The sequence below is a fragment of the Oncorhynchus tshawytscha genome, linkage group LG25, assembly GCF_018296145.1.
Source record: "Oncorhynchus tshawytscha isolate Ot180627B linkage group LG25, Otsh_v2.0, whole genome shotgun sequence".
Taxonomy (NCBI): domain Eukaryota; kingdom Metazoa; phylum Chordata; class Actinopteri; order Salmoniformes; family Salmonidae; genus Oncorhynchus; species Oncorhynchus tshawytscha.
The window spans coordinates 14,378,495-14,401,795 of NC_056453.1; the positions used below are offsets into that span (position 1 = coordinate 14,378,495).

Consider the following 23,301-nt stretch of genomic DNA (forward strand, 5'->3'; position numbering starts at 1 on the left):
TCCCGTACGGGCTCGGGAGAGACGAAGGTTGAGAGCCATGCGTCCTCCGAAACACACCGCACCAATGTGTTGGAGGAAACACCGTACACCTAGTGACCTGGTCAGCATTCACTGCGCCCGGCCCACCACAGGAGTCGCTAGTGCGCAATGAGACAAGGATATCCCTACTGGCCAAACCCTCCCCTAACCCGGACGACACTGGGCCAATTGTGCCTTAGACCACTGCGCCACCCGGGAGGCCCAAATGTAACTTCTTTAGCACACAATATTTTACATATTGAGGTTTTTAAAGGACCAAAGAGTTTGGTCTGCTTGTGTTTTCATTTTTGCCATGGAAAAAAATATTTCGATACTGGTATTGTCCCGGCCCTACACACTTAGAATAAAAGGTATTATCTAAAACCTTAAACGGTTCTTTGGTTGTCCCCATAGGAGAACCCTTAGAAGAACCCTTTTTGGTTCCAGGTAGAACCATTTTCGATTCCATGTAAAACCCTTTCCACAGAGGGTTCTACCTGGAACCAAAAAGGTTCACCTATGTTGACACCCGAAGAATCCTTTTAGAACACTTTTTTCTAAGAGTGTATATGCCATATTGCTTAATTTCCTTTTTACAAAAGGAATAAGCTACTATCAAACATTGTGACAACCAACCCTGCATTGGGGCTAGTTGTGACAAGAAGGCTTATGACTCCATGTCGGAATAAGATATGAGGATACAAATGTGCCCTATTTCAACCCAACACCTTGGTCTTTCTATATCTTGTAAGATACACACACTGGTGCTGAGAAATAGTTAAAAAGTGTGACAAAAAAAACCCAGTCTCCCCTACGTTTAGCCTAACAAATAATGCATTTGGTTAACTAATTATATTGTGTGTAGTTCCTGGATGTGGGATAAGCCAATAAACCAGACATCCAAAAAAGAAAGAAGGATGTGGTCACAAATCAATTAGCAATTTCATCATGGAGGGATGTGGCAACTTTTAGATGGAAGGATAGCAGTCTAGTGATTTTAATTGATTGGCTCCATCTTCAAACTCCCAAGGGGAATTACGCACAAAGGATGTCCATAACACCAGCAGATTTTTAAAAATGCAAATACTGTTTTATGTAAAGAGTCCAATGCATAGGCCTATTTATGCATATTTAGCCAAATACAGGCAACTCCATAAAACATCAAATCTGTGCTTTGCTTTTCAGATGTCACTTCATGTCCCTCAATTGCTTCAGAGCAATTTCCACTGGGTACTGCTAATAGCCTGTTACTCTAGCCTCATTCAGGGCTGTTCAGCTAAAAGCTGTGGTTGTCATTTTATGCAGACAGTCACCATGGGGATGTAACCTGGAGAGAAGTGAGGGGATACTGTTATGTCTGCTGTGATCTGTAACTTATTCATTAGACATGTTCACCTAACTCTGTTGTGCAACAATGAGTGGCCCCTATGATTGGTTTATTCATATAATTTTAGTTACACTGTTTGTAAACACTGCGTATTTTTATACTGGATTCTTATTTATATAATTGATTATATACCGGATTTTTATTCATATACTGTATTCTTCACATAGCTCTTTTGAATATATCCACTACTGCATTGCATTTTTGTTGCACTGTTTATATTCACTGCCTGTATGTACACTACCATTCAAAAGTTTGTGGTCGCTTAGAAATTTCCTTGTTTTTGAAAGAAAAGCACTTTTTCCGTCCATTAAATTAACATGAAATTGATCAGAAATACAATGTAGACATTGTTAATGTTATAAATGGAATATCTACATAGGTGAACAGAGGCCCATTATCAGCAACCATCACTCCTGTGTTCCAATGGCACGTTGTGTTAGCTAATCCAAGTTTATAAATTTAAAAGGCAAATTGATCATTGGAAAACCCTTTTGCAATTATGTTAGCACAGCTGAAAACTGTTAAAAGAAGTAACTGTGCTGATTAAAGAAGCAATAAAACTGGCCTTTAGACTAGTTGAGTATCTTATGAAACACATCAGTCTATTCTTGTTCTGAGAAATAAGGCTATTCCAAATTGCCAAGAAACTGAAGATCTCGTACAACGCTGTGTACTACTCCCTTCACAGAACAGAGCAAACAGGCCCTAACCAGAATAGAAAGAGGAGTGGGAGGCCCCGGTGTACAACTGAGCAAGAGGACAAGTACATTAGAGTGTCTAGTTTCAGAAGCAGATGCCTCACAAGTCCTCAATGGCAGCTTCATTAAATAGTACCCGCAAAACACCCGTCTCAACGTCAACAGTGAAGAGGTGACTCTGGGATGCTGGCCTTCTAGGCAGAGTTCCTCTGTCCAGTGTTTGTTTTTTGACCATCTTAATCTTTTCTTTTTATTGGCCAGCCTGAGATATGGCTTTCTCTTTATCACTCTGCCTAGAAGGCCAGCATCCCAGAGTCGCCTCTTCACTGTTGACACGGGAGTGATGGTTGCTGATAATGGGCCTCTGTACGCCTATATAGATATTCCATTAAAAAAATCTCCCGTTTCCAGCTACAATGGTCATTTACAACATTAACAATGTCTGCATTGTATTTCTGATCAATTTGATGTTATTTTAATGGACAAAAAAAATTTGCTTTTCTTAAAAACAAGAACATTTCTAAGTGACCCCAAACTTTTGAATGGTAGTGTATATACTGGAACATCTCATTCCAAAATGATGGGTAATATTGGAATGAGATGTTAGATGTTCGAACATTACTGCAGGGACTTGCTTCCATTTAGCCACAAGAACAATAGTGAGGTCGGGTACTGATGTTGGGCGATTAGTCCTGGCTCGCAGTCGGCATTTCAATTCATCCCAAAGATGTTCGATGGGGTTAAGGTTAGGGCTTTGTGCAGGCCAGTCAAGTTCTTCCACAATGATCTCGACAAACCATTTCTGTATGGACCTTGCTTTGTACACGGGGGCATTGTCATGCTGAAACCGGAAAGGGCTTTCCCCAAACTCTTGCCACAAAGTTGGAAGCATAGAATCATCTAGAATGTCATTGTATGCTATTGCGTTAAGAATTCCCTTCACTGGAACTAAGGGGCCTAGCCCGAACCATGAAAACAGCCCCAAACTATTATTCCTCCTCCACCAAACTTTACAGTTGGCACTATGCATTCAGGCAGGTAGCGTTCTCTTGGAATGTGCCAAACCCAGATTCATCCATTGGACTGCCAGATGGTAAAGTGGGATTCATCACTCCAGAGAACCCATTTCCACTTCTCCAGAGTCCAATAGCAGTGAGCTTTACACCACTCTAGCCAAAACTTGGCATTGCACATGGTGATCTAAGGCTTGTGTGAGGCTTCTTGGCCATGGAAACCCATTACATGAAGCTCCCGACGAACAGTTCTTGTGCGGATGTTGCTTCCGGAGGCAGTTTGGAACACGGTAGTTTCATCCGAGGATAGACGCGTTTCAGCACTCGGCGGTCCCGTTCTGTGAGCTGGTGTGGCCTACCACTTCGCGGCTGAGCTGTTGTTGCACTAAGACATTTCCAATTCACAATAACAGAACTTACAGTTGACTGGGGCAGCTCTAGTAGGGCAGAAATGTGATGAACTGACTTGTTGGAAAGGTTGCATTCTATGACGGTGCTACGTTGAAAGTCACTGAGATGTTTAGAATGGGCCATTCTACTGCCAATGTTTGTATAAAGAGAATGCATGGCTGCGTGCTCGATTTTATACACCTCTCGCTGAAATATCCGAATACACTCATTTGAAGGGGTGTCCACATACTAAGATAAAGTATGTATTTTTGGTATATATATGCATAGATTGCTTTTGGATTACTGATAGTGTTATTTGGGTAGTTAACCGGATACGTTCCTGACCTTTATGATTTCTTGTTTTTGATTATTATTTGTGAACTTGTTTGACATTTGTACGGCATTGTTAGGAGATAGTGACACAAGCATTTTCGCTGCAGCCGCTATTACATCTGCTAAACTGTGATTTGATTTGATAGAATGATTTGATAGAATGTTCACAATTCCTGATGTTTAATCCAAGTAAAAATTCCCTGTTTTAGGTCAGTTAGGAACACCACTTTATTTTAAGAATGTGAAATGTCAGAATAATAGTAGTTATTTATTTCAGCTTTTATTTATTTCATCACATTCTCAGTGGGTCAGAAGTTTACATATGCTCAATTAGTATTTGGTGGCATTGCCTTTAAATTGTTTAACTTGGGTCAAATGTTTCAGGTAGCCTTCCACAAGCTTCCCACAATAAGTTGGGTGAATTTTGTCCCATTCCTCCTGACAGAGCTGGTCTAACTGAGTCCGGTTTGTAGGCCTCCTTGCTCGCACACACTTTTTCAGTTCTGCCCACACATTTTCTATAGGTCAGGGCTTTGTGATGGCCACTCCAATACCTTGACTTTGTTGTCCTTAAGCCATTTGGCCACAACTTTGGAAGTATGCTTGTGGTCATTGTCTATTTGGAAGACCCATTTGTGACCAAGCTTTAACTTCCTGACTGATGTCTTGAGATGTTGCTTCAATATATCCACTTAATTTTCTTCCTTGTGATGCCATCTATTTTGTGAAGTGCACCAGTCCCTCCTGCAGCAATGCACCCCCACAACATGATGCTGCCACCCCCGTGCTTCACTGTTGAGATGGTGTTCTTCGGCTTGCAAACCTCCCCCTATTTCCTCCAAACACAATGATGGTCATTATGGCCAGAACAGTTCTATATTTGTTTCATCAGACCAGAGGACATTTTGGACATTTTGGTTTTGGAGCAGTTGCTTCTTCCTTGCTGAGCGGCCTTTCAGGTTATGTCAATATAGGACTCGTTTTACTGTGGATATAGATACTTTTGTACCTGTTTCCTCCAGCATCTTCACAAGGTCCTTTGCTGTTGTTCTGGGATTGATTTGCACTTTTCGCACCAAAGTACGTTCAGACAGAATGCGTCTCCTTCCTGAGTAGTATGACGGCTGCGTGGTCCCATGGTGATTATACTTGCGTACTATTGATTGTACAGATGAACTTGGTACCTTCAGGCATTTGGAAATTGCTCCCAAGGATGAACCAGACTTGTGGAGGTCTACATTTCTTTTTCTGAGGTCTTGGCTGATTTATTTTGATTTTCCCATGATGTCAAGCAAAGGGACACTGAGTTTGAAGGTAGGCCTTGAAATACATCCACAGGTACATCTCCAATTGACTCAAATGATGTCAATTAGCCTATCAGAAGCTTCTAAAGCCATGATATCATTTTCTGGAATTTTCCAAGCTGTTTAAAGGCACAGTCAACTTTGTGTATGTAAATGTCTGACCCACTGGAATTGTCATACAGTGAATTATAAGTGAAATAATCTTTCTGTAAACAATTGTTGGAAAAATTACTTGTGCCATGCGTGTGACTGACTTGCCAATACTATAGTTTGTTAACAAGAAATTTGTGGAGTGGTTGAAAAACGAGTTTTAATGACTCCAACCTAAGTGTATGTAAACTTCCAACTTCAACTGTACATAATGTCCTCTCAGCTCTTGTTGTTTTTGGGCACCATTGATGACAGATGTGTCCTGATGCATTGCTAACGAGCACCAAGGCATCGCCTGAAGTTGTAAACTAGCTTTGTGGAACTGAACCCACTTTTGATCATTACATGGCACTCACACTAACATATATGCCTGCATTGAGTGCACTGACTGAGAGGTCCACTGATATTGACTCTTGTGAAAGTGTATTTTTATCACTGATTGATATAACGAGAGCACTGTTGGGTACTTACACACACTCCAATACAATATTGAGTGCCCTGACTCAGAGTATACTTACTATGAGTGTGCATCGGAGCCGACACGATTCTCACTCTACAGATACTAACGTTTTGTCTGTGCTCACTGTTGGCTCAGAACGTGCCATGTTTTGATCTTCTGAGATGCAGAATTCCACGTGAGTGGGAGATGTCACAGAGGAGCTTGATTCACAGTTCTGATAGGGTGGATCGGCACCTTTCTCTGAATCGTTAATGGAGTCACTGGTCTCAGTCAGTCATCACCTTCTGCTCTCTCTCGCGCTCTCTGCTTTTTGGTTCAATGGTTTTAAAGATGTGACGCTCAAATTTGTTCACAGGATCTGCGTCTGACTAGCATGCCATTCCCTTTTATTAAACCTAGTTATCCTCAGCTCTCATTGCAAGTGTTAACACGACACAGTTTGAAACTCCTAAAGATGTCAATGTGAGCACTGTGCACTGTGAGCCATGTGTGACAATTATAAATACCGACCCAGTTTCTCCACAGACACGCGCAGACATAACAAAAGTGACCACTGTCCCAGATATTCTCCTCTAGTTGCAGGTAATAACAATAGCCACATGATGGCAGCAAAATGCTTTTTCATGGTTAGGATCCATTTGTGAATGGGAGTGGCTGTGTGACCGGATTCTCTTGATGCCTATTCCCAATAGGTAAACAATTGTACCTCCTGTGCATGTGCTACTTTTTGGCGAAAGGAACGTTACACAAACGATGTCTGCGGTAACTATAACATTGACATGATTTAGCCTACAAACCTCTGTTGTAACTGATACACGACATGATTAACACGTAGGTGGCCTACAAATAAATGCCTTTGTCTGTTGTAACTATGATGACATATTGCAGTATTACAAACGTAAGCAGAACACAGACAAGCGGTCTAAGTAGCGATTTAATGTAACTTTCTTTTTTCCAGGTTTGGGAGTTGCATGCAGCTATATTGTCAGCCTATCTTCGAAGATTACATCATTGCAAACATAAGCACGAGGCAGACTGGGAGTCAAATGACTAGTGTTCTTTTTTCAGCTTCTCAGTCTACGATATGGCAGCATATGAATGGGAATGCTGAGAATTTAGTGTCAAGGGACTAGTCCTCTAAAGGGATGGTAAAGGCCAGGTGCACGACTTCAGTTATTTTTCTGTCGTTGATGTTGATTTTTCTGGGGGGGGGGATGCCGCAGCACCCCTCCTTCCTGCAGCTATGGTTGTAACCATGTTTTAGTTCACTGTGTATACACTGTGACTATCCAGAATAACAAGGCGAGTAGTTAATGGATCCACTTAAGCTGTCTCGATCCAGTATCACTAGACACTATACTGTACATGCAAACGCATAAGGGATGAGAGGCCCAATTCGATAGGTTGTTGTGCATGGCTTACACTGTCTGCACCCAATGTTTCTCATTTAAAACTCATATATATATATATATAATCAACAAGCTCCTTCAAAAGCACTCCAGAATGGAAAGTGTGTTATCTTGCTGAGACAGACAAAAAGGCCCCTATTACAGTGACCTGTGCTCGCATACACATATACACACATACACATAATGCACATTGGTCACACATTTGGACCGCATGCACTTATGTCAGTCGCATTAAGACTAATTGGACCACTGTGTCTGTGACATACAGATGATGTAAAATGAGCTGAGGCTCAAAATGCATCCCACTGAATGCTCTGAAGTCTGTATCCACACGGAAAAGTTAGAGAACGGTTTATCTTGCCTTGTTTCAATGCTGGAGATAATTGTCAACTGGAGTGCATTTACAGTTTTTTTTTTCTCACTTTGGTGCAATTTTCACAAGTATGTGGGCGATTTTCAAAACTCTCAGTACAAAACTCCAAACTGGTAACACTTTCAGGGCGGTAGGTAGCCTAGTGGTTAGCGTGTTGGGCCAGTTACCGAAAGGTTGCTGGATTGAATCACCAAGCTGACAAGGTAAAAATCTGTTGTTCTGCCCCTGAACAAGGCAGTTAACCAACTGTTCCCCAGTAGGCTGCCATTGTAAATAAGAATTTGATCTTAACTGACTGCCTAGTTAAATAAAGGGTATTTGTTTTACATTTCAATGTCAAGTCTTTCATTTAATACCTTTTTTGAAAAGACTGCTGGAGAACCTGTATGGTCCAGTACTCTGTGGATATTGGTAATGCAGCACCTATCTGTTTGTGGCCACATACCAGGGCTGGGCTCCCTGCCCAGTCCTGTGAAATCGATAGATTAAGGGCTTAATGAATATATGTAAATCAACTGATTTTCTTCTATGAACTGTAACTCTGTAAAATCTTTGAAATTGTTGCATGTTGCGTTTTATATTTCTGTTCAGTACAGTTGTTTTAACCGCCAGTTAATCCAATAGCAATGTAAATGACAGTACATGACACTGTTTTCACATTAGGCCAAACACTTGCCCTACTCATCAAAATTGACCTGTCAACAATTGGAAATCATGTGTGGTAGACACCTTTTCACGATCAAAAATAATGAAACAAATTAAATGATTGAAAGAAACCTAACGTTTAGCAGGTCCTAGTTTGCATCAAGCCTGTCTTGACCATAGGTTCTCATTGCATCTGGGGAAAAACCTTTTGGCATGTCGAATCCAAGACTGACATAGGTCTGGATTGATGTAATTACAGTGTCACGCTCATGGGGATGGCAATCATACACCTTTCACCTATATTGTAATCATGTATTGTACTTATTACTGTAGTGGTCCAGTGCGGGCTCAGTTTCTGAGAGCATGTCACTAGCAACACAGTTTCTGAGAGCATGTCACTAGCAACACAGTTTCTGAGAGCATGTCATTAGCAACACAGTTTCTGAGAGCATGTCATTAGCAACACAGTTTCTGAGAGCATGTCACTAGCAACACAGTTTCTGAGAGCATGTCACTAGCAACACAGTTTCTGAGAGCATGTCATTAGCAAGTTGTGGGTCCGATTCATACTGGGGGGGTCACATACAAAAATGTGTGGATACTGTTGTCACTTTGGATAAAAGCACCTGCAATTTCAGTAAAGCAGTGTGACTCCAGGAACTTCATTTTGGATACATGTTTACTTTACAAAGGATGCATTTGTTGTATACAGTATTTGTTATATAGAGTACTTTACTTTTTTATATAAAGTACTTTACTTTTCATAATAGTCCTCATCAAACCAGTTTAACATCTATAGGGATACCAAACGGTTAACTGATTATCAATTTAGAGCAGTCGGATCAAGTAATAGTAAAATGTATTTTAACAGATGAGAAGACAATCATGTCTAAAGTTCTGTGACAATTGCATTGTGAAAAGCAATGACGTTATATGAACATGTATTGCAAAGTGAAACACTCCTTAAGTTTGGTGAACAAGTGACTGTAGAATTTTGTGTTATACTTAGTCAATAAAAAATGTGCTTAGAGTTTTGAAACAACTGCCTTTTTGATGATCTGTTTTGAGGTTTGTACTAAGTGGGATGAAAATGTACCACATACTGTACTGTTGAAAATTGCAACAAAGTCATTGGGGAGGGGAAAAATGTAATCCCAAATGTATATAAATCTGAAACATTTGTTAATGATCTATTACTGCTTCTTGTCTGGCTTTGTAATAAGGCCTAAATAGGATTCTGGGCTGTGTGTGCTATGAGTTGGTCACAGGATGGAGCTGTAGACCCTAGTCAGAATCGTGTCCTTATTTGGCATCACCATTACAATAAGTAAGATAAGCTACCAAATGAAACTCGGGTTAAAAAAAGATGAGGAAAAATATCATCCTAAACTCAAGGGAACAATGATAACACAGAAAGAATGGTCTCATTGATGTCAAATAGAGCCATAAGAGAGAGAACCTGTTGGAAGAGATTGTTATTTTGAATTGTACTTTCTCAGTTTCCGGGACTTGTCACAGACATTAGCTCAAACGCAATGAACTATCCAAACTATTAATCAGTGTTTGCAATACCATTAATCCGTTATACTGCCAGCCTTGGTCTGCGTTCAATAATTCCATGATGATACATACCATGCCGTACAACAACAAAAAAGATTGCAGTTTTGAAACTGCAGTTAAAATGCAGTAACTGCAGTCGACTGTTGTCACATGGAATGACACTGGAGAGACGAAGCAGGTACGGGGAGTCAAACATTTTAATATAGAACGGACATGGAACGAGACAGTAACAGCGTCAGCAAACTAATAATACAGACAAATTAATGCAGCTGCGGGGAACAGAGCAAGGGAACTGACAAATATAGGGGAGGCAATAAAACAGATGATGAGTGAGTCCAGGTGAGTCCAATATCGCTGATGCGCGTGACGAGGGAAGGCAGGTGTGCGTAATCGATAATAGGAGTGAGTGATGCGGGGCAGCCTGGCACCCCCAAGCGCCAGAGGGGGGAAGAGCAGGAGCAGATGTGACAGCTGTGGTATTTTGGACCCAGTAAGTGTAGCATACTGCAATGTACTGCAGTTATACTGCACTCTAACTGGAATCTTTTTTCGTAAGGGATGAAGTGGGCTACATGTCCCAAATTATTGAACTTGTAATATGTTAAATATTATCCACTTACTAGCGACCCTCAGGATCAACCACATGGATGTGACAAAGGAAAGATAAGGAAACTAATAATGGAATGGAAGGATGCCAAATGTTAGCAACAAATTGAAAAAGTGACAGTTAAAGATTTGTTGTGATATTTGTGGCTTGATTGAACCATATTATGCAGTAAATGTGTGGTGATTGGTTGAAAATACGAGCCCTCTTTTTGCAATGGGTCAGTTTAATGCGATAATATTCCGATGATTTGTTTGTTTTATGCGGAAATGGTTCAGTGATTAGTCAAATTTGCAAGCTCTTGTACATATAATATGCAGGAATTGTTGATTTTTAGCAAAAAATTGTACATTCGCAGAATCCCGGAGGGACTGATTACAGATGGTGGCTACCGATAGTGGCTAATATTTAACACGATAAAAATAGTTTAAGAAGTCTGCGTTGAAATTAACACGTTCTAGCGTGCACAAAGGTTATTTGTCTCGACTGTCACGCTGCACGTATTGCATCTCCAAGATTCATCCCTGAAAGTCATAAGGCCATACAATTTGTATTCTGCTTAACCACACAGCATTTCATATACTTCACTGTGAAAAAAGGGCACTCGTAGCCTATCCGTCATGTTGACATGATTCAGTTTTCCATCTCTATGACTGGTTTCACTTTAGTCTCCAGCGATCATAAGGAAAAAATGAAACAAAATGATATTTGTTATTACAGTCCCATTCTCCAAACAGATTACTCATTGACCTAGCTCTTATCAATTACACATTACAGTGCATGGATAATGGTGTTTATTTATATCGGAAATAGTAGATGTTTTTCCACTTGGAACCGACAGGTGCTCAACCTTACATCATGGTTTCCTCCAGAAGTTGAAATTGTTACATTTTTGGCTCTGCATGAAAGTTCAAAAATACCTCATTTTTGAAAAATAAAGTTTTTTTTCTTCTAATTTCTGGATGTTGAAAATACTTATTTTCCGGGTGTTGGAAAGACGTCTTTATGGGCATCATTGTTTCTATGGCCAAATTGCAACCATACATGCATTCACTTCCACTGAGCATACCAAACATTAGGAACACCTTAACATTGAGTTGCACCCCTCAGAACAGCCTCAATTCTTCGGGGGGTGGACTCTACAAGGTGTCGAAAGCGTTCCACATGGATGCTGGCCCCTGTTGACTCCAATGCTTCTGTCAATTATGTCAAGTTGGCATGGGTGATGGACCGTTCTTGATACACATGGAAAGTTGTTGAGCATGAAAAAACCAGCAGCGTTGGTTGCAGTTCTTGACACAAACCAGTGCGCCTGGCACCTACTACCATACCCAGTTCAAAGGCACTTAAATACTTTGTCTTGCCAATTCACCATCTGAATGGCACACATACACAATCCAGGACTCAATTGTCTCGAGGCTTAAAAATCCTTCTTTAACTGTCTCCTCCCCTTCATCTACACTGATTTTGAAGTGGATTTAACACGTTACGTCAGTAAGGGATCATAACTTTCACCTGGATTCACCTGGTCAGTCTATGTTCATGTCAAAGACCAGGTGTTCTTAATGTTTTGTATACTCTGTGTATATCGACATGTCAATGAAGAAAGCATGATATCACATTCAATATTATGAATTTAAAATAAAATTTAAAAAATGGAGCAAACTAAAGTTCGCAGTAAGGAATATTTTATTAGCCAGACCTATAGAATAAAATTACAGAAACATTCTCAATAACGGTTACAAAACGTTTTTCTTGCTATGACTGTGATGTGTGGTTGTTTATCTACCTTACTTGAATGCACGGACTGTAAGTCACTCAGGGTAAGAGCATCTGCTGAGTAAACAGAACACTTACAAAGCATGCTGGGAACTTTTCTAATGTTCCCAGTCCCAAACAAGTACAAATTTGATCGGTCTGGAACAGACCAAATCTGAACAATTCATAGATGTCTGAACTGTATGAACTGCATAGTACAGTACGGCACAGTTCAGTACAGTAAAGCAGGGCTTCCCAAACTTGGTCCTGGGGCTCCCCCATGGGTGCACGTTTTGTTTTTTTACCCTAGCACTTCACAGCTGATCCAAATAACCAACTCATCATCAAGCTTTGAGTATTTGAATCAGTTTTGTAGTTCTAGGGCAAAAACCAAAACGTGCACCCAGGTGGGGCCCTAGGACCGAGTTTGGGAAACACTGCAGTAGAGCACAGTAGACCAGAGTACAGTTCAGCTCAGAAGAGTAGAATACATTAATGTAAACCAAGTTACAAATACGTAAAGCATAAACACCTTGGACCTTGGAAATGGATGACGCAGCGGAATGAGGTGGAGCCTTTTTCCAAAGTAATGTACAAAATGGAGGCGTTTATCCTGCTTGTACCACAGTTGCCAAACAAAACACTACTAAAGCACACACTTACCGTATAAATAACATTTTATTGTTGATATTTTCATTTTTATAAGATAATTCACACTTTCTCATCTTTTGGTTGCTACTCGACCCAGTCATTAATTCGATTAGTTCAATAGTTATGGAAGCGACCCAGTTGTTTGTTCTATATGTTCCGTTGCCATGCTTGCTGCTAATGTTCTTGCCCCTTGCTAGCTAGTCAACTAACTACAGCTAACACAGTCAACATCTGCAGACAGAATAACAGCAAAGTAGTTTCATTTGTGTTTGTTTAAGCTGTTTTCTGAAGTTTATTGCAACGTACCGGCCGCTTACTCTTCTTCTTTCAGCTGTTTTCTATTGACATTCATTTGGATACATCCATAACATTGAGCTGATAATGCCCAATTTTGCCTGGCATAGATAAGAAAATTGCGTTCTTGTCAGAACCCTCGACGCTGTTCATTACGAGGAGATCGCATTGCATATTAAACACTAAGCTAGAAACTAGCTAAATAGTTTGTTGCCAGCAAACCTGCCAACATCACAAAACTGAATAAAAAAATACCTGTTGCTGAAAACAGCTGATCAAACAAGAAACATGTGAGATTTGACATCATTGCTCCACTTTCGTCATGACTGCAACAGTAGGGATCAGAAAAATGTATGTTTCATCACTCACCACGTTAGGTCAGCAGATGCTCCAAAAAAATAAGTCAATGCTAGGTAGCTAGCTAGGTTTTTCCTCATTGGTCCTATACATTTATAATGTATCCAATTTCGGTTTGTGTAGTTGTTGATTTAGTGTAACAAGTACGGTTATCATGTGTAGGCACATACTGGGTCATGATTGCAAGGTGTGCCGTTATCTTTTACAACTGTTCCGATATCATTCCCAACTGTTCATTTATCCGGTTTTAATGTCCATGTCTAGAAGGGCATCTCTAGAAATCAGAAACGACTATTCAACAAAGCTGTGGTATAAAATACATTATTATGTATTATACAGCAGATGGGTCTAATCTTGAATATTGATTGGTTAAAACCACGTTCCAGCTGGCCTCTATTCCACAAGTTACCACCAGCTAAATTTATTACATTAAAATGACTATTAACTCTGTTCCATCTGACTGCACAATCCACTGTCTCATTAGCCCAGCCAGGCAATTTATAAACTTGGTCTCCATTATATTATCTTGTATTTCTTTTAGACTAACATGTAGTTTTAAACAGCGGAGATTTGTATACATCTTGCTTTCTGTCTCTGACATTTGCAACATTGTTTCAATATTCAAATTTAATCTCCAGCTGTCGCATAGTAATGAAGGTTTTCTCAGCCAGTAGAAATTATGAATCATTTTTAGGGACAGATACAAAGAAATATCAATAGAAAACAGGTCAAACAAAAGCTAGTTTACAGTCTTAGCAGCATCAGATTGAAGTTATTGTGTTAGCTGTGTTGTTGGCTAGCTCATCGGAACAACAGTGTCCTGACGAGAGAGCACATTTTCTATGCCAGGTGAAATTGCGCATCATTAGCTCATTGTTATGGATGTATCCACATAAATGTCACTAGAAAACGGCTTAAACAAATGAAAATACTTTGTTCTTATTCTGGCTGCACTGTTTGATGTGACTGTAAATTAGCCGTAGTTTTCTAGCTAGCAAGCAAGGGATAAGAACGTTGCCAGCCAGTATGGCAATAGAACATTTAGAACGAAGGAACGTCCATAGATACAGAACAAAGAGACTTGGGTTGCGTCTCTGGCAACTGAACCGATAGAACCCTAGATTTGTGTGGTGACTATATCTTGTGAAAGGATGAAGTAGTATGAATAAATTCATCAAAATAACGTTTTTAATTCAAATGTTTAAATCATTATTTTAATATGTTGGTAACCTATTGTAGAAAAGTGATAATGCCTTCGAAGCCGGTGTTTGGAGGATATATTGACACAGTTTTCTGGCCCTCGAGTTCATTTTGGGCCTAACAACATCCGTGCCAATATATCCTCCAAACACTGCTTCTCCGGCATTATCACTTAACTATACTGTGCTGTACTCTACTGTACTGAACTATACTTTACTCTACTGTGCTCTTACTGTACTGTACTTTTCTTTACTGTACTGTAATGTACTGTACTCTGCTGTTCTAAACTGTACAGTGCTGGTCAAACTTGTGAAACATAGATGTGTATGATTGATTAAAATCTGAAACAAACATAGAAGTCTAAATCCAAGGCTGGTCGGACCAGAAACAATCTGAACCAATTACAGAGGTTGAACTCAAAGCCGTCTGGACTGCACCAAAAAAAGATTGAAAAAAAGACATCCGGTCTGGACAGGACAAAAAAAAAACGTCCAAAAGACATCTGCGTCGGTCCGTGCATACTGGGTTATTACACTCGTGGGATGGATGATTGTGCTTCGGCATCCTGCGAGCGCTGACGCTCACTCTGGGTACTGACGTATGTGAGCAATAAAATGAAACGTATTGCTCGTCACATTTGACCAACCTTTAATTTGAAACTCACCTGAGAGCTTCAAATCAAGCGCAAGAATTGTTCCGTCCGAAATCTGGAGCAAGTATTCAATTTGTGTAGTGGCACTGAACCGGGAGGTTGCCTTCCATATCTGTGCATCATTCATATCATTCGCAAAGTTTGCTGCGCTCTTGTGATCCTGACTTCTCTGGAAACTATGGGGACTCTACGCGATCTCCAATACGCACTACAAGAGAAGATTGAGGAGTTGCGACAACGAGACGCGCTAATTGACGAACTGGAACTGGAATTAGATCAAAAGGACGAATTGATACAAAAGCTTCAAAATGAACTGGATAAATACCGATCCGTTATCAAACCGGCGACGCAACAAGTCCACAAGGCAAGCGTACTACAGGAGCAGCACAGGACCAAGAGACAGGCGATATCAGGAGAGCCCACTGCCTTTGACATTCATGAACTCAGTCACGTCACTCTTCCATTCTACCCCAAGAGCCCACAGTAGGTGTCATATGTCCATCTTTGTTCATTGTTCATTCGTCTCTTACTTGTGTGCTTACGACTGTGCCTCAGAATTTATAACACCATGTCCCTGTTAGAGTATGAGTCAACTGGTACCAAAAGTGAATCCCATGAAAGCAACATTGATGTCTAGTAAGCTAATTGAATGTCAACACCATGGCTTTAGATTTGCCTGTGTTTGCATTTGCAATGAGGTACGTTTGTGTGTGTGTGTGTGTGTGTGTGTGTGTGTGTGTGTCTTATGGCAAAATGATATCAGGTAGCCACTATATATTTGCATAATGGGTGCTAGTTGTGCAGTGACAGCATGGTTTGTGCATACACCTGTCTGAGTATATACGATAAAACTAGCCTCCCCTCAAGCCTCAACATAAACATTTGTTTTACTTGAGTTTGACACCATTATGGAGAGTCAGTAAACCCCACTCATTCACATCAATTCAACATTTTACATGTTGCAGTAATAATCAGCCTCTGACAGCATACACCTGACATTTCTAATTTACTTGTTGCTCAAACCCACATTAATCCAGAAGTGTTTAGAAACATAAACTATTCTTATTTACAATAAAAGTGACTCCAAAATGACACAATACATTATTAATTATGATTCATTTTTATTGGGAACAAAATAATCTGAAACAATTAAAACAAACTGCAAATGCATCCAACAAGTTTGTAGTCACAAACTTGATGTAGTCATTACTTGCTAAGACTATGGTACCAAACACTAAACTTTCTACTTTAATAATAAAGAGGAGTGGGAGGCCCGGTGCACAACTGAGCAAAAGGACAAGTATCTGGAAACAGAAACAGACGCCTCACAAGTCCTCAACTGGCAGCTTCATTAAATAGTACCCGCAAAACACCAGTCTCAACGTCAACAGTGAAGAAGCGACTCCGGGATGCTGGCCTTCTAGGCAGAGTTGCAAAGAAAAAGCCATATCCGAGACTGGCCAATAAAAACAAAAGATTAAGATGGGCAAAATAACAAAGACACTGGACTGAGGAACTCTGCCTAGAAGGCCAGCATCCCAGAGTCGCCTCTTCCCTGTTGATGTTGAGAATAATGTTTTGCCAGTACTATTTAATGAAGCTGCCAGTTGAGGACTTGTGAGGCGTCTGTTTCTGAATCTAGACACTCTAATGTACTTGTCCTCTTGCTCAGATGTGCACTGTGGCCTCCCACTCCTCTTTCTATTCTGGTTAGAGCCAGTTTGCGCTGTTCTGTGAAGGGAGTAGTACACGGCGTTGTACGAGATCTTCAGTTTCTTGGCAATTTCTCGCATGGAATAGCCTTCATTTCTCAGAACAAGAACAGACTGACGAGTTTCAGAAAAAAAGTTATTTGTTTCTGGCCACTTTGAGCCTGTAATCAAACCCAGAAATACTGATGCTCCAGATACTCAACATGTCTAAAGAAGGCCAGTTTTATTGCTTCTTTAATCAGGACAACAGTTTCCAGCTGTGCTAACATGATTCCAGAAGGGTTTTCTAATGATCAATTAGCCTTTTAAAATGATACATTTGGATTAGCTAACACAACGTGCAATTGGAACACAGGAGTGATGGTTGCTGATAATGGGCCTCTGTAGATATTCCATAAAAAATCTGCCGTTTCCAGCTACAATTTTTAACAATGTCTACACTGTACTTCTGATCAATTTGATGTTATTTTAAAAGACAAAAAATGTGCTTTTCTTTCAAAAACAAGGACATTTCTAAGTGACTCCAAACTTTTGAACGGTTGTGAGTGTGTGTGTATGTGTATATATATGTGTATATATATATATATATATATATATATATACACACACACTCACAACCGTTCAAAAGTTGAGTATATATATATATATAGTGTAATATATTTTTATATTTTTTATATTTTTTTCTTCCATTTAAAAAAAAAATGTTTTATTATTCTTTATTTATTCAGGGTCAACCCATTGAGACCAGGGTTTCATTCTCAAGGGTGCCCTGATCACAGTAATACAACAATCAAATACAATGTGAAACCAAACAGCAATCAATGCAATGTAAAAATAAAAATTCAGCACAACACAACATTAAAGAAAAATAGTTACATTCCTCCGCTACTAGGTCCTCAATCAACACTTTAAATTCCCAGAGCGGCACCAGAACATCCCATTGCAATTCCTTTTGCACAGTTTCAGTGTAAGAGATACAATATCTGCATAAAATGAAAACATGTGGAAACATTAGGTTAGGAAGTAGAGTATTGTAAAGAAATCTATATTTAAAAAATACATGTATCTGTTAATCCCTTCAGAGTACAGAACATTACTTTCTATTACAGCACTTTGTTTGTCAAAGCTCAGTCAAAGGAGAAAGATTTCTTATGTGGAGTCAGTCATTTTGTGTCTCCCAGATGGCTTTGCATTTTGATACAATCTAAGGCCTATGTAATCCACTGTCAAGATAGACGGTTTGTTTCAGCAAAACGAATAGGTTCTCTCCCTCTCGCCAATATTGTATGTGTGTGTGTGTGTGTGGGTGGTAGGGGGATATTCCCATGGAATGGATTTTTGTGAGGATGTTCATATCTATGAAACAATGTGTTATTTTACCGAATGGTTGCCTGCCTCCTGTTTGGCCTCTAAAAGCTTTATCTCACTAGTGGATCTACGGTCATACTTCTTCCATCACCACTTTTATCCAGTGTTTTGATCACAGCAGCAATGTTATAATTGATAGGAACTCCATGTGGGCACTGATGTGACATTATTTCAATTACATCTCATGCATGCCTTGGAAACTATATTTCTGAAACTAAAACCCCAATACTTGCCATTAGAACGAGCTACTTCTGACTAATTCCACGATAATGGGATTACGCTAAGACTACTATTTTTCACTTTAAAATGTATGCCAAACAAAAACAAACCATACAAATCTATGCTCATGGACAACTTTTAATGACTTACACAGAACATTTGACCCAAAAACTTTTACTGGAAGAAATGTGCAGATGAAAAGTTTGTTGGCAGAATTAAGGTCAAATCTCCAAAGTTTTTTTATGCGGCCATATTTTCCAAAAACTCTGTTAAATATATGCTCAGAATTAAGATTCAAAGATGACTGCACCGCAGAAAGGATCAAATCAAATGTTATTGGTCACACACACACACGGTTAGCAATGTTATTGCGAGTGTAGCGAAATGCTTATAGTGTAGCGAAATGCTTATAGTGTAGCGAAATGCTTATAGTGTAGCGAAATGCTTGTGCAAAGTTTCCTAAGGACTAGAAGCGAGGCAGCCCTCTGTCAGCACCATCTTGTTCTCATAGGGGGTGTCAGTTTGACATGACATCTTTAGTTTAAAAAAATCTAATTTGGTTATTTAACTTCAGTAAGTTAAGTGGATTTACACCCAGTAACAAAATTACATCATGGGTCCCTACACAGAAATGAATAATTATAGATATGTCATTCTCTTAATTTTATTTGTCACATGCGCCAATTACAACAGTTGTAGACTTTACCGTGAAATTCTTACTTCTTACTTCCCAACAAAGAGCCCTTCCCAACAATGCATGTATCCTGAATCGGTAGACAAAGGTAGAAATATGCAATATCATTCTTTGCATATGCGTATTATTCTACACGCTGGCTATTATTCTAATGTCCGCCCCAAACAAGACCACATTTGGTCAGTCCGGACCAAATCTGAACCAATCATAGATGTCTATGTTTCACAAGTTTGGACATCACAGTAGAGCATAGTATAGTTCAGTACAGTACGGAAGAGTAAAGTATAGTTCAGTAGAGTACAATACATTGTAATGTACTCTAGAGTGCTCTACTGTACTGTACTCTACTGCAGTGGTTCCCAACCCTTTTCAGTTAATGTACTACCAAGTACATTTTGCTCTGCCCAGAGTACCCCCTCATGTGCATTTTACCAGGAAGTCTATGGTCTCTTCTCAAGTACCCCCTGTGGATAGGCCAAGTACCCCTGGTTGGGAAACACTGCGCTACTGTGCTTCACTGCACTGTACTGTGCTGTCTAAACTTGAGAAACAGACGTCTATGATTGGTTCAGATTTGGTCTGGTCACCAATCATGGACGTTTATGTTTAGGTCAAATCAATGCCCCCAACAATCTAAGTCGCTAGACATTAAGGCCGGTCTGAACCAGCCAAGAAAACGACACCTGTGGACGTTGAAATCAAGGCCATTGTGGACTGACCACATTTCAACATCTATGGACGTCCGATGTCCAATGTTGGTTGGTGCTCAGTGGGTGCGGATGCTGGTTACAGTAAATGGAAAGAGAGTGGGCTCTTCGGGAGGTGTCAGTAAGAGCCGGGAGAGGTATCCCTGGAGAGAGAGAAGAGAAAGGCAGAGAGAGAGAGAGAGGGGTTGTCCAGACTAGTGTCGTCACGATACCAGAATTTTTACTTCGATACCAGGTTTAGTATTAAGTTACTCGATACCATCATGATACTCAATACCAAATGGATGCCAAAACGATACCATGGGGGATAAAAGGATACTGTGCGTTGGCATTTTGTCTGGTGGTAATGGGGCTACCTTGACAAACATGTCAGAGTGGTCATACCTTCCTGTGTGGTGTCCTGTATACAACAGGAGTTCCCTGATCCTGGTGCAAAATACACAGATTTTCTCCCTCCCCATATTGACTAATAGCATTCAATTCAATAATTGACAGCACAAGTCAAAGTTGTGTCTAGTAAAATGTTTATGCTGAGTGCCAGGTCTCTCCATTCAGAGGCATCCTTATCAAGCCATTCTGTCAGTCTGGACTTCATCACATCACCTTGCAAGTCTCCATGTGCTGGCTCCATACATGTTTCTGGGAACACATACACACATAGTCACTGTTTTATAACCAATGGCAGTTAGGATAGGTGATATCTGACACACAAACTGCTACCTATGTTGAAGTTTGAACAAGTCAGACTGAACCTACATAATTCTATTCTCCCCATCGACGACTGTTGGTGAGCAGGCAAGAGGTGAGGTCTTTGTCAGAGCCCCATTGATGGCATGGCTGCGTAGATCAGATCCTGGCCCCTCATCAAAGACACTGGTCTGTCTCACACACACGCACGCATGAACGCACAAGCACGTTATCCCTCCATGGTGCTTATGATTAGCATGGTGGAACCAAGCTGATCGCTGCGTTCACCTTTTTATTTCACTTCAGATATCATTATATGTGAAGTGAAATAGAATGTCGATCAGGCTGGTTCCACCAGGCTACGTTATGTCCTGGACTTTCAATGCATCTAATAAGTAGAAAATAAGCAACGAATAATGTCAGTTTACATAAACAATGTTTCACAATTGGGTTACGAAATGTATCAAAGTAACGAAGTGGGTTACCTTCTGTATTAGTACATGTAATGAGACTGTGACGGGTGAAGGTTGCTGGCCGGATACTTGCCAACATGTGTAATAGTAATAGTAATAGTAATGCTCATGGCGAAGGCATGTCTGCACGATTCTGATGAGCGCCCCCTTGCTGGTCCTCTCTATGCTGCATGTTTGGCTGCAAACGGGACATCTTGAACAACTGCAGCAGGTCATCTTATGAGGTGGTGTTGACTGGAAGGGCCTGTAGTAGGGGTATGTACAGTGTAATAGACAGCAAAGTGGTCATTTACATTTTGTTTTAAAGAAAGGACAAACATTTCTGCACTTCACAACCAAAATGACTCTATTTGTTGTATCTGCATGTCTGGGGAATTAGCCTACTATTTATCAAGCCAGGTATTTTTAATACAACTTTTCACATAAAACATTGCTGAACATGTTATGATACCCACTTTTTCTCCTTGTGGTAGGTCCTGGCATCCGTTCAAGACCAGGGGATCAGTCTGGCACCCAACTGTGCACTTTCTCTAACAGAAAAACAGGGTCAAGGATTGTCATCATGCCTCAATTATAAACATAGCTTTCGAGAACGTAATCTTGTTTGGAAGCTAAATTCTATTCTTTACAGATTTTGACTGACTGGCTCTAGATTGGATTAGATTCAGGCCGGTGACGAAGTTACACTATGCAACATGCTATGCTACGGCCCTGGGTTGGTTTGAGTTTGTTGCCATTACTTAGTACACTGTTTGTAGTCAGACATGCGTTAGCTCGTACCACCATATCTGCATCCAATATATATTTGCGCCCTAGACATGGGTTGCATCTCGGAGGCTAATGTGACTGTTTCATCTAAATGACACTAACTTAGATTGGCATGGAAATACGATGACATTGCTAAAGTAGGCAAATAATTAGAAGGAAACAACTTTGATATATTATGATGTCGTCAAATATACTTAAGTGAGATGGCAATGTTGCCATTACTGTTACTAACACAGTTCTAAAATATAGTTAGCAATGCTAATGTTAGCTAGCTAAAATATGGTGGTCCCCCTCTTAGTTAGCTGGCTAAAGTTGCATTTAAAGTCAAGCAATCCAAATCTGAGTTGTATTAAGGTAGGCTAACATTAGCCAGCTGGCTAGGTAGCTAGTTAGGTAGCTAGCTAGCTAGCTAGCATCAGCTATGCTAGCGATGATAATGATGATCAAAATATACATAACCAGATACATAACTAGCAATCTATGGTCTAGCTACCGGTATACGCACAACCACTGGGGACCAATGAACTCCAACCACTTATTCTGCATGATAGGGTCATTTGGCAGGGCATGCAAACCATAGTTGTTGGTTGTGCATCGTGTTGGAAGCATGCATTGCATGGTCAATCGGTATATGGCTTTTCAATCTCAAATAGCCATGATCCTTTGAACGCGTTGGTTGGGGGCGATGAAACAATGGAGTAGTGATGGGTCGTTCGCGAACGAGTTGAAGGTGAACGTTGGAAGCCGGCTCACATATCAGAAGAGCTAAATCTATTTATTAAAATATACAAAAGTATTAAGATATGAAAAATCTAAAGATTTAAATGAATAGAATTAACTATTTCAAAGAACGAAAAAAGAAATAAAAGAATTATAGGCCTAAATGCTCAAGCACACACACATTCTTTCTGACTGTCTGCTCCGACTAACAGCCTCACCTGTTGTTCCTGTCAATCAGACACGCAGTGTCAACCAATGAACCAAAGATGCGTGAGGGAGGGCCGAGCCAACTCACTCACAGTCACACCAGAGAGAAGCAAATGTAACCGCAGGAAATGTGACAGAGTTGATGGAAACCCTATGTTCATCAATGGACAGAAAGTTCCACAGAATGGAATATAATCACATGCTATCAGAAACCGCTGCACTTGACCCCAGGTTTAAGAAGTTAGCCTTCAGTGATGCCAGAGCGATTGATGAGGCTTTTCAAAGAATAACCTCAGCAGCAGGGAGGGACAGACCCAGCAGTTAGCTGGCTCAGGCACCAGGGCAACAAGAAGAAGAGGGATCAAATGGAGCAGAAGCACCAGCAGTAGTGTCACAAACATCTGCTGTTTGGATGCTGTTTGACGAGAGAGCAACTGGGGATGTAACACGAAGGAATCCCTCAGCAGATGCCATAATGGAGGTCCGATCC

At 40.3% G+C, this 23,301-nt stretch overlaps 1 protein-coding gene and 1 long non-coding RNA gene across 5 annotated transcripts in view; one reads left to right on the forward strand and one right to left on the reverse strand.

Annotated features, from left to right (window-relative positions):
- The window catches only part of prkg1b (protein kinase cGMP-dependent 1b), a 163,476-nt gene that overhangs the window by 2,849 nt on the left and 137,326 nt on the right, over positions 1-23,301 (forward strand). For 2 of the 4 annotated variants that reach the window (XM_024387762.2, XM_024387763.2), the window contains exon 1: positions 15,128-15,739. The exons of the other annotated variants lie outside the window; for them this stretch is intronic. In XM_024387762.2, coding sequence (XP_024243530.1) covers positions 15,435-15,739 — 305 coding nt within the window. In that variant the 5' untranslated portion in view covers positions 15,128-15,434. Of the gene's footprint in view, positions 1-15,127; positions 15,740-23,301 lie in introns of those variants that run through there. 4 annotated transcript variants of the gene reach the window in all.
- Positions 19,802-22,738, reverse strand: LOC121840783. The gene is made up of 3 exons (XR_006079920.1): positions 21,572-22,738; positions 20,713-21,360; positions 19,802-20,595 (listed from the first exon to the last, which is right to left on the reverse strand). It is a non-coding gene; the product is annotated as an uncharacterized LOC121840783 (long non-coding RNA).